At 42.6% G+C, this 12,223-nt stretch overlaps 1 protein-coding gene across 2 annotated transcripts in view; it reads right to left on the bottom strand.

Moving 5' to 3' along the window:
- The window catches only part of CDON (cell adhesion associated, oncogene regulated), a 91,497-nt gene that overhangs the window by 9,558 nt on the left and 69,716 nt on the right, over positions 1-12,223 (bottom strand). For both annotated transcript variants that reach the window (XM_039496599.1, XM_039496601.1), the window contains exons 16-18: positions 10,030-10,257; positions 8,552-8,838; positions 5,925-6,004 (exon numbers count right to left, since the gene is read on the bottom strand). In XM_039496599.1, coding sequence (XP_039352533.1) covers positions 5,925-6,004; positions 8,552-8,838; positions 10,030-10,257 — 595 coding nt within the window. The remainder of the gene's footprint in view (positions 1-5,924; positions 6,005-8,551; positions 8,839-10,029; positions 10,258-12,223) is intronic.

The following is a 12,223-nucleotide window of genomic DNA, read 5'->3' as shown; positions in this document are numbered from 1 at the left end:
AGGAGGAAAGTTACTCAAGGTTTATTCAGGCCGCATTCTAAGTAATGAAGTTGGGGGGAGGGATGGCTCAGTGGTTTGAGCATTGGCCTGCTAAACTCAGGGTTGTCAGTTCAAACCTTGAGGGGGCCACTTAGGGAACTGGGTAAAAACCTGTCTGGGGATTGGTCCTGCTTTGAGCAGGGCATTGCACTAGATGACCTCTGGTGGTCCCTTCCAACCCTGATAGTCTATGATTTTATGAAGTCTTCTTCATGTGCCTCTAGGAGGACAAGCCTTTCTGGCTATGCAGAGTCACTATCTTGTATTGCATTGTATAGGATAGTGACCTTGTGAGAAGCCAGTATGTTATTTGAAGTCAGAACTGTCTTATTACCAAGTTTCTTTTGGCACTGGGAAATGCAAGATGTTCTCACCCTTTTTTCTTAAATGCCCCTGTCAGCCTGGACAGCTTGCCTGTGAGAACTGGCTACAGGTTTGTGTGTTGTTTGGCATTCCATAAACTGCTGAACTTTCAGTATTCAGAGCTGATCGTGTGCATTAGGAAGTTCAATGTCTATTTTGAGACATCTGCATCTAGTTAACAGAACCCATGCTGTTCTAGTTTTTCAAGAGCATGCAATTCAGAAGAGTTAAATGGGTCGGTCACTCCGGCATTTGATCATTAGACTGCAAGGGAAGATGGAAGACTATTACATAAGCTATTTTGGGAGACACGGACAATGACAGCATATCTGCATTCAGAAGCCCCCCGCTGAAAGGTAACTAATCCTTTAGCACAAAAGTATTTACAGAATTCACCCTCTATTTAAAGGGAAGTAAATATATTCAAATTCATAGTTTCTATGTGAAGAGTTTCTATGCAAGGTAACTGCTAAATTTAATAATAAAAAGTTGCTCCTATTTAGATTCCCCCCAAAGTATTTCCCATCAGGTCATTCTGATTAGTACAAAGGGGATTTGATCTAAAATAATTTAGAGATTGAGCCTGAGGTTCCAGGGGACTGTAATTCTGGTTTTAAACCTGGTCATCTTATGTACAAAACCTTAGAATCATAGACTCGTAGGACTGGAAGGGACCCCAAGAGGTCATCAAGTCAAGTGCCCTGCGCTCGTGGCAGGACTAATCATCATCTAGACCATCCCTGACAGGGAGATGAAATGGACAAGGTCAAAATATGGACTTTGTAGTAAGAATGTGTCTGTCCTTGTAGGTATCCCTGGAAGTGGGGTGAAGCAGCCCCCATGGGATGGAACTCCCCTCCCCAAACATTCCTAAGACAATAGCAACACAAAGTGCCAGTGCACAGCAGCTTCCATTTTCTGTCCATCACCTCACATTAAAACAGTCTCCAAGTACTTCTTATTCCAAGAACTGAAATACCACAAAAGCCACTGCAGAACCCACATGCAACACATCTGGTCTTCAAACAAAGCCATTCATTAGCTGACATTTCTTTCCACAGAGGTTTTGACTAGAATCCCTTTTTTTAAAAATAGACAATTCCTTTAGTGAAACCCATTTTAAATGCTTTGTTTTTGCTTATTTGGGGGCTCTTCTTTTGAAAGACATGAGTTCAATATCATTCCAGGTACAACTGCACTGGTTGGAGTGGAGTTTCAGTAAATTAATTTGGCTCATTAAATTTAAATCCAATGGCGCATACTAAAACTCTGATTAAAACTAATTACATCTCCAACACAGCGCATGTATGAATGTTAGTATAAAATCTGTCCAGTGGAAAATGCATTTCAAATCAAATCTCAATGCTAAAAAGCCAAAATCAACCCATGACCTGATTTATATACCTTACTTCTGAGTAACTTACATTACAAATTGGCTGAATACTGCTTTGCTGGTCCATTTAAAGTTTATGTGCTGCTATTGAATCTGACCACAAAATACAAATATTGCCCTGGTCTGGGACACAAAGAAGCATTAGACAGAAACAGCCCTACCTGGGTTGAACCTGCAGACAAAATATCTTGCCTACATGCGCTTGCTGTATACAATATATATATAATTGGAGATATACCCATCTCCTAGAACTGGAAGGGACCTTGAAAGATCGAGTCTAGCCCCCTGCCTTCACTAGCAGGACCAAGTACCAAGTATAGAACATTAAAAAAAATTGGGTGCCCATTTAAAAAGTACCTGAGAACCTTTCGCTGGCAAAACTGACACAAATTGCAGTCTCACTGGCCTTGTCAACACTAGAAAAATGAGTATTCATAGTTCAGAAACTATCAGCAATGGTGTGACTGCATTAGTGTAGACAGAAATGCAGGTGTTTTCACCACTGTATCATGAAAGCCTGCTTGGAGATGGCAATTACTGAAAATACTGGTACCTGTTTAGCTAATATAGATGTACCACAAGCAGCACACTTTGGCACTGGTCAAAAAAGCAAGCAGAGACTGAACAGCCATTTGGTTAAGTACACAGAAACCCACCAGATAGGCGTACTCAATAAAGAAGCGTGCACCAGGTTCTTTAGTGCAGGAGAAAAGCAAATTGACTATAATCCTTACTATAGCATGAAGAATTATGCTTATCTACAGGTGAACAGTGCAGAACAGAGGTCAAATCTGATCCAAGACACAAATTTCAAATCTCGCTTTTAGTGTGGTTAAGAACCGTTCCATATTATGTGCTTGCCATTAAATATGCTAAATTAATGGCTTTCGACCTGTGGTTCATGGACCTGTGGGGGACCATAGATGGTCTAAGATTTCCAAAGGGGTCCACACCTCCATTTGAAATTTTTTAGGGGCCCGCAAATGAAAAAAGGTGGAAAACCACTGTGCTAAATAATGAAAAAACAGTCATTTATATTTGGTTTGAATTTAAATGCAGAATTTAAACTCATAAGATACAGGGATGCAAATATCGTTTTAAAAATACCCATTTAAACTATTAAAATATCAGGTAACCGTTTAATATTTTACATCCCTAGCCCCATCAGCACCCTCTCCTGCGCATTGTCATGGCAACAGGAGATGGGGAGCGGAGAGAGGGAAGAGACCATCATGTGATCCGGGAGGGTTATAGCAGCAGGGAGAACCTATCTTGTGACCAGGAGATGTCATGGCGACACCAGTCTCCCTCATCACCTGATCTGGTCTTCCTTGGTGTGTTGTGGGACTTTGACTAGTTCCGGTCACGTGCCCCTTGCTGCCCAGCTCTCTTGCCAGCCCACAGGCCAGGAGGTGAATGTCAGTATCTCAGCCAGAAGTGATGGGTCTATTACAGGAGTGGGTAGGTGAGGTTATGTGGCCTGCGATGAGCAGGAGGTCAGATTAGGTGATCATGAGGGTCCCTTCTGGCCTTAAAGTCTATGAATCTACACAGTATTGTGGGCCAGGATTTTATGTAACACCTCTCGGGGGCGGGAAAATGATGTGAACCCAGGAAGTGTTATGGCAATCATGCTGTTTGTAAGCTTTTGCATTTAAAGCAAAGCACAGACTCTGGCCTGTTTAGGCAGTCTGGCTTGCTGTGGGTATCACAGTGTAGGCAGAGATCTGTGCAGACTGGAAAAAACTTCAGTCAGGAGGGAGAGAGACGTGTCTCTACCCAAGAGAGGTGACTGCTGAGGGGCTGGGACACTAGAGGGGGTGCCCTTCTGGGACCATGGAGAGGGAATACAAGTGCACCTGCCCAGTCTGATGTACTTGACGATGCTGTCTGTAACTACTAGGCCATTCTTCCATCCCAGAGCCAGGAATACAACTCCTAACTTCTAATCATTAGAAATGAAGCAATCCCAATTCCCAGCATTTTACTGCTGTCTAGCAAATAGTTGTGTCACCTGCTGGCCAAATGTAGGTCACTGTCCTCTCTAGCAGAAGGTCCACACAGAGGATAACAGTTACTCATGTATCTCACACAGTCATGTATCGGCTGGACATCTGAAGGCCCAATGTTGCTGATAACATGTGAGGTGAAGCTAGGATCTTGAATGGGGCTGTATTCAGGTGGCTAGTCTGAGCTGCCACCTGGGCCACCACAGATATGCTTATGTTTTTAGCATTGTAGCTCAGGCAGAGCTAATGTGTGTCTGTCTACCCTAACCGGGAATTACACCTCACAACTGCAGTGCAGATATAGCCTTAGTGAGATGGTCGCATCCTCCCAGAGGAGGATTTATGGCTTCAGTCCAGTTAACAATGGCCAACAGTGGCCATCTTTACTAGGGGAACCCTTCCCCACTGAGAGTAAATTAGTAGCTCTCTTTACTGAGGGTATGAACAACTTCAATCCCATGGTAAGTAATGGGAAACTGTCATTTTGAGTAAGGAAAATAGCGACTATACCGGGAATTCTAGGAAAAACAAATCAACTTTGCATAATTACCACCTGAATTCTTCAAATCTATGTTTGAAGGTAGATGGCAATGAGTTTTAAGAATATGGGGAGTTTGAACGACAAGTCAGCCATTTCCTAGCAGAACAGGGTCCAAAAAAAAGTGAGATACTGAATTCTAAGGTCCCATTTTTTCAATTAATTTTAGCGAACTAAATCAAGATTTAGTTGAAAATCCTGAAAACAAATACTCTTTACTCACTGATGTGAGGTTAGTTTGGGGAAGACACATTCTTCACAGAAAAAAAGGATAAAATCTCTGCTTTAAGCGAAAAACGCAACCTAACCTTAATACAGGAGGCACTAACTGGACCTCAAATTCTAAAGGAATCTCCTTTCTCCTGCTGTGACGTGCCCAGAGTGTGAGGCTGGCCAAACCTCTACCAAATGCCTCAAGAGCTTCAAATCTGCATTCCATAAAGACCGAATGCTGTGACCCCAACGCACTTGCTTTGGTTTTATAAATGGTCTCAGGGGATTTCAGAAGATGGCAGAAAATTCATAATACAGAACAGACAGTAAGAATGTGAATGGTAGCTGACAAACTAACCTTTTTATGCTCAATTTAGAATGGTCTGTCGCATGAAACTGAACGAAAGAGATGTACATCTGAGACCAAAGGTCAACCCTCCCCATTAACCCCAAACCCAATAAAACCCAGCAAGGGTTAGTTAATGATTTGAGCAACAGCAACTCCAGGGGTCTAATACTGGCTTTATTCAATCCTATCTAGGTTCTGATACTTCGTTCATCAGCTGATGACCTTTGAGACTCATCTGTCAAACATATATTCACACAGACTTCCTCTAGGTCCTTGGCTAAATCACAACCAGAGTTGGCTGAAATTGGAAAGTTTGGGGTTTTCGATTGTTTTCATCCAAATTCAGAACAAAAACAAATTTACTAAAATTTTCCTGACAAACCAGAGATGCCCAAAACGTTCCTTTCAGAAACACTGAAATACCCTGCTCCTGAAACAAAATGTGAAACTGGCAGCTGTGAAACTGACAAGAACATGAATTTCAATAAGTTGTTCCACTGCAGGGAGCCTGCCAGCCACAGAGACCTGGCTCCAGCCATTTACTGACAATAACCTTCCAGTGGGCTGAGCCCAGCAGCTCTGCCTCCTCACCAAGTCCGCAGCTCTGGGAGCCAGAAAGGCACTGCTAGTCCCCCAGAGCTAAGGGTGCCCTGGGACTTTGTCTCTCTGTGCACAAGAAATAGGTAGAGGCAGTGTGCTTGCTGATCTGCTTTTCCACACCCTGGAGCTAAGGGAAGGCGAGGAGGAGGCTGAGTGTCAGGGCACACTGCTGTTTCAATGGAAGTTTAGCTAAATATGTAGCGGGTATGGTGAAACATTTCACTCACCAAAGCGACATTTACTGACGAATCTAAGTTGTGTTGGAAAATTTTCGCCAGCTATCGGCACCACCTCTTAGCTTCTGCTTCCCATATGTAAAACGGGATCATCTGCATTTACACTCATAACAGTGCTGCAGAGATTGTGGTTTGTAAAGCTCATTGAAGAGGATGCCAAGAATTAGAGGTGTAACCAACTTACCTGTTATTGTTCCGACAGTTCCGGCAATTGATACACTCCGATGGGTCGGTCTGAGGCACTGCTGTGTACACTCCACCACCCTGGAGGAAGAAGGGGAAAAAAGCAACCCAAAAAATCAATTGCAACACAGGCATACAAGATGTAGTCTATGATAAATGGGCACAATGTACGTTAACCCCCAGGACCTCTCATTTAATTAGGAATCTTAATCACCTTATCAATCTTCAGATCTGTGTTTTGTAATGTGGCATGGGAATACTGAGCTTCTATTATACAAAGTCTAGTTGAGTTTTCTGCCAGCATTTGTGTCAGAGAAAAGTAAATAACTGTAGCTTAGACAAGTATGTAGTAATTTCCCTGGCTTATTTTCAGTCCAATATGTCCAGGTTTAATTTAATAAGCACACTGTAAATATGTTTATTTTTAACGCTGATGACAGACATGAAAGCAAATTCCTATTCATTAGAGAACTGTGCCCCGTTTGGAGTGACAGGGTGTTAAATATTCAGGGCTGATGTCACAACATAAACCCATCCCACTTTCCTGTAATTACTCCGATTAGATCAGTTTACTTCACCAAACAGACTTTTGAAACATTTTGTATTTTTACAGATGGGGTCATTCCTTCGCCAGCAATGACTCTGGGGTGCGAGGGATTTTGTGTTGTTGGTTTTGGCCGAACAGGCCCATTGCAAGCAAGTAAAATGGCCAGATTAACACATACCTCATTGTTAAATACTAGGCGGACACTGATGTGAGTCATTTGAAAATGGTACTGTACTGTTGGGTTACAATTCTGCATTTTCTTAAGGGGAGCGAGTGTGGGAAAACTAATTCAAACTCTGAGTTTGAGTTAGGTTGGATAACTGCTTCTTCTCCAGTATTTCTTATTTTCGTATGCCTCTGCGCCAGGTCAGGTCCTACATTTTGCAGACCTGTGCACTCATACGTGTGGGACCTGTGGGGCCTCTCACACCATGTCTCTCCCCCAGGCCTCTTTTCTTCATCTTCCCAAACACTGGAGCATTAAGAGGGATGCCAGTAAGAGTGGGGATCTGTATTGCGATCATGCAAGTCTCACTTGTTCTGTGCAGGAATGGAGTCAGCTGCTGACATCCTTGCTCAACAATCTTCCACGGCATTCCAAATGGGGAGATGAAAAGAAAGGCAGGTATTTACAAGGGGCAGTCCTCTAGAAACAGTACGTCCCGTGGAGATCTCATGGGCCTGCTCCACACAGAACAGCGCAGGGATCTAAAGATCAGCCCCACCTATGTGCACCTGGAACACAGGGTCCTACGTGGTTGTACACCACGTACATAAGCTTAGGGCAAGCCTTGCTCTGTGATTTCCATTTCTTATCCTGGAAGGAGGAATCCCAGCCACAGAGTTCATAAGAAAGCCTGTCCGTAGAGTATCTACAGTCCGTGCAGCCCCCAGATATCTGGAGAAACATCTGTGTGCTTATCTAAGCCAAAATACCAACGCTTTTGAGGCTCCTCATCGCTAATGGTGGTTAGATAGCTTTACAACATAAGAAATCTTTAGGCCACGGTTGGTTTTAGGCAAAGGAAAAACTGCACCTTTGGTACTTAACCGCGGCGCAAAAAGGAAACCATGCGATGAGATGAATGGTCTACATTCAACCTGGAGTTATCTGAAGTAGCAACTACTGTGTAAGTGGCAATTTGCTGTTGAATAAAATGAAGTGCTTGTGTTCAATTACTAAAGCAAACAATTGTTCCATTTTTTCCCCATTCATTACATAGACTTTTTGAACGTTTCCTTTAGTTTTCCTGGGCAACATTTACAGTTTTGAGTAGGACCAGCGACAAAAGTGGAGTAGGTTTGAATGTAACCCATCTGTTTCCATAGACAATAATGAAATCATTATTCGCTCTTGGAAATGGGACACGTTTCAGAAAATTAAATATTTTTCCACAGCACACGAAGGCTGGATCACAGATTGAGACCAGTTTTTGTTACTTCAAGAAATTAGTCTCAAAAGTCGCAAATAAGGGACTCAGTAAGGCAGACTTATTATGTTGTTGTATTTCAAGACTGGGGGGGAGGGGCGGCTTTTCTTTTATGAGACCCCAGCTATGTGCACGCTGTGGTAAAATTAATAGCGCAGCTTACAAATCACAGATCTGAAACAGGTAGGTGTGTGTGTGGGGGGGCGAACAGTCAATTCGTGAAGCTGCAAAATCAGCAACCATCATTAAATCTATTTGATAGAAAGAGAGAGAAATACCCATGATCCTAGCCATAAGGCCGAGAAGCGTTATATATACACACAGTACAGTATCTCAATCCAGCATTGCATGAGTCTCAAAACTCTCAGACTAAAAACAGGGGTAAGAGGAGACTCCCCAGAATAAATAGAGTTATTGGTGCCTCTAATCCTAATCGCCGCAGGAAAGCCCTGAAGATGAAAATATGAGAAACACCAAGCCCAGCTACTTCCACTGGCACAAAGATAGGGTAACCAGTAGTTATTAGCTCCAGCACAACTTGAGTATTTCCACAACTGACTTGACTAGCTGGAGCTTCCTTTTACACCTTGAATAAAATTCCAAGGTCAAGATCAGGACCCTTACATCATACACGCATCAAAGCACTCTTACGTTCACTAAATGGTGGGGATGTTCGTAATCCACGTGTGTCCTGGATAGAGAGTTGGTGTGCCCCGAGTAAAGGCCAGTCCCTCCATTCAAGCCACCATTCATGATCCCATTAACTCCATTGGGAACCTTGTGATGGAGGTGTGGACAGCCATTACTGAGAGTACCATTGCTGATGAAGTTCCCATGTATGCTGCCATTGATGCGGCTTGTGCCTGGTAAAGCAGCGTATTCGACCATTTGCCCATTGATATCTGCACCTTGGTAGAGGTAACCAGGAGGGTCATACTCTGCAAAGGGAGACCCACGGGGGGAAGTTAGAACACTTTGTTAGCATAATTTTGCTAAGTATTCAATGCATGATTAAAGAATATTTTATTTCTCATCATACTCCTAAAACCAAAGGCAGATGAGTGTTTCAGAGATACAGAAGTGACTCATCTACCCCTTTTCAGGGTTTTTATAGTAGCCATAAATTGTAACATCTAAGTGCTTAATATGCAAATGTTTTCCATCTCTACAATAGCTATGTCCACATACTAATCCTCTTGGTCTGGAAAGAATTTAGCAAAAGATGTTGCTCAGTAAAAACAGGCCCATTTGCATGATCAACAGGCTTTAAAACTCTGGCAGAGACAATTTAGCTTATTCTGGTCCTGCTCAGTTTCAAAGGAAGTTTTGCATAATTTGGGTTTGCTGGTGGGGAGTATGGATCATATTTAAACAACCACAGACTGTGCAAATAAAGCTAATTAAAGCACCAGAAACAGAGGGAGCTATTTAAAATGTCATGTAAGACTCCGATCGCTCAGAGTATTTGCTGGGAATAGAAGCGGATCGTTTAGAGCAGCGTACAAAAGCTAAGTATTCCATAGTACTTCACTGTGTGTTTCTAGTCAGGAACTGGCAGGTTTCTGCTTATTAACAGCTGCTCCACAGCCTTTTGCCAGCACTACAATGAGCCTCAAAGAAAGTGCCACAGGATCTTTCACTTGATCTGGAAAAATTAGAGAGAGAGGCTTTATACCGCTTTCTAGAAAAACACTTACGCACATGCTTAAGTCTAAGCATGGGAGTACTGCTATTGAAGTCAAAGGGACTAGTAATATGCTTAAAGTTAAGCACATGTCTAAGCATGTTGCCAGATCAGGGCCTCAGTAACTTATCCAAAGAATGGCATCTTTACCAGTGCAGCAGCACATTGCAGCAATCTACACATGCCTCAATCCTCGAATGGGACTCAGTGCAGAGAAACAGACATATTCCTACTTTCACAGATTCCTTCCTCACTCCATGTGCCTTAGTAACACCACATACGTGAAGAGTTTCTATCACTAACCAAATACCAGTTTGATCATAACACTGTTCCCGTACGGAGCATTCAATATAAAAGCTATATATTTATTATCTAATTTTCATTACCCTCATATTTTTTCATATTAAACTAGGGCTGGGAGGAGAGGAAACCAATAACAACTTACTCTGCATGGCGTTTTGCTGGCGATTCTTCCACAGACACATGGCAATGAAAACTATCAGAATAAGGACCATCACTCCAAGGACACAGCCCACTATCAGATATAGCATGTCGCTGCTCCGAACAGGGCCATTTGATGGGCCAGCATTGCCTCCACCGGCACGATCAGGAGAATTAGGTGGTGTACTCAGATCCTTCACTGGATATTCTGACGCTCCAGGTGTGCGTTTCACTGGTTAAAATACAGAAGACAAACATGGCCTTGTGAACCCAACTTGGAAAGAGAAGTCTGCAGAAATGTTATTCTACACGTTTGTTTATCTGTTATTCAACTATACAGTTATGAAGTGGAAATATCTACCATTAAATTTAGTATCCCAATGATTTGTAGATAGAAAATTTTAAGCTCAAGATTTTTACATTAGCTGATGAGGTCAACTAACATTGGATGGTAACTATTTGTCTTAGAAAATGCCTATTATCTACCTACCTATAATCCCATGTATCTAGGGGTATGTCTACACTACCCGCTGGATTGGCAGGTAGTGATCGATCTATCAGGGATTGATTTATCATGTCTAGCGTAGACGTGATAAAATTGATCCCCGATCGCTCTGCCGTTGACTCCAGAACTCCACCGTGGTGAGATGCGGAGGCGGCGTCGACAGGGGAGCGGCAGCGGTCGACTCGCCGCTGTCCTCACGGCCAGGTAAATCGACCCTAAGATATGCCGACTTCAGCTACGCTAGTTGCGTAGATGAAGGTGCGTCTTAGGTCGACACCCCCTCCATGTAGACCTAGCCCAAGTCAAGTTATACTTCAACAAGTAATTGACCGTAAGCATTGCTAGAAATTGCACTAGCTTCCAACCCGAAAGAATACAAATCTTTCCACTTCTGAGGTCAGGAAAAACCACAATATGCATTTCTGTCAACTAACCATCGCCAGATGCCCTGCTTCTATCTGACGTGAATCCTGCTAACCTTTACTGTTTTCAAAACTGCATTCTTCAAGGAATTAACAACCAGGTAGAAATTTTACAAAATTCAAGACGACATCAATATGACACCTGCACTAAAGTGAAAGGCACCATTTCACCAGCTATATATTTGCTGGCTACTAAGTAAATACATACTGAATTGTAGCCACTCTGTGTTCCCCAAAAACAATGTAAAGAATTAGTTACTGGTAATTAATTTTGCAGGACTAAATTTTTCCATCAGTGAATATTACAACCAAGATTTTAAATGAGGGTTTGTACTGAACATTTTTAATATTGTATTTATAGCATTGGAATTTGTTTTGCTAAAGGTTAGCTCATGCTTAGGGAATCTAACAGAGAACTGTAAGACCAAGTTAGCTTTTGAATGCCAATTACCTCTGTGACCAAACAAGCCCCATTCAGCATCTAGAGTCTCATCAACATTCACCTTGATCTGCTAAAACATTTTCAATACAGACTGCCTGGTCTACATTAGGATTTTATAATGTGTATAGCTAACAGGATTTTTAAATATTTTTTTCCTCCTAGTCTGGACAGACCCTGTGTGTACAGGGTGATCACTCCTGCCATCTCATCACAGCTCTGCTGGTGCAGTGTCAACAGATTGCCTTGATTTGGTCCTGAAAGAGGTCATAAGAACGACCATACTAGGTTAGACCAATGGTCCCTCTCGCCCAGCATCCTGTCTTCCAACAGCGGCCAATGCCAGGTGCCCCAGAGGGAACAAACAGAACAGGTAATCATCAAGTGATCCATCCTCTGTCACCCATTCCCAGCTTCTAGCAAAAAGAGGCTCGGGATACTTCAGAGCACGGTTTTGCAAGCGCTTAAAGGAAACGTCAGTATGAATGTTTGACAGCAGGTTGTCCCCCTGGTATAGTCTTAAAATCTTGAAGAATTACTGAGCTGTTAGTAACTAAGCCAGACTCTGGGTAGATATATTCCACCAGATGTAGGTGGTCTGAGAGACTGCAGCTCTCAGCCGTGCTCTGTCAGGTAATAGGTACTGCACTGTAAGTGTGACGTGCACGTTTGTAGACTCCTCTCAGATGTAGTCATTTGAAGACATATTGTGCTTTTAGTGTCAGCATATTCCCCCTGCAACACCACTTGATTTTAAAGATTAATTTGCTTAAGAAACCAAAGTGACTGTGATCGTTAATTTCTTTTGCAAATAATTACGCTGACATTTTCA

The sequence above is a fragment of the Mauremys reevesii genome, linkage group 12 (assembly GCF_016161935.1).
Source record: "Mauremys reevesii isolate NIE-2019 linkage group 12, ASM1616193v1, whole genome shotgun sequence".
In the NCBI taxonomy this organism is placed as follows: Eukaryota; Metazoa; Chordata; order Testudines; family Geoemydidae; genus Mauremys; species Mauremys reevesii.
Note: the sequence above shows the minus strand (reverse complement) of the source record. Positions and strands in the feature narration are given on the sequence as shown.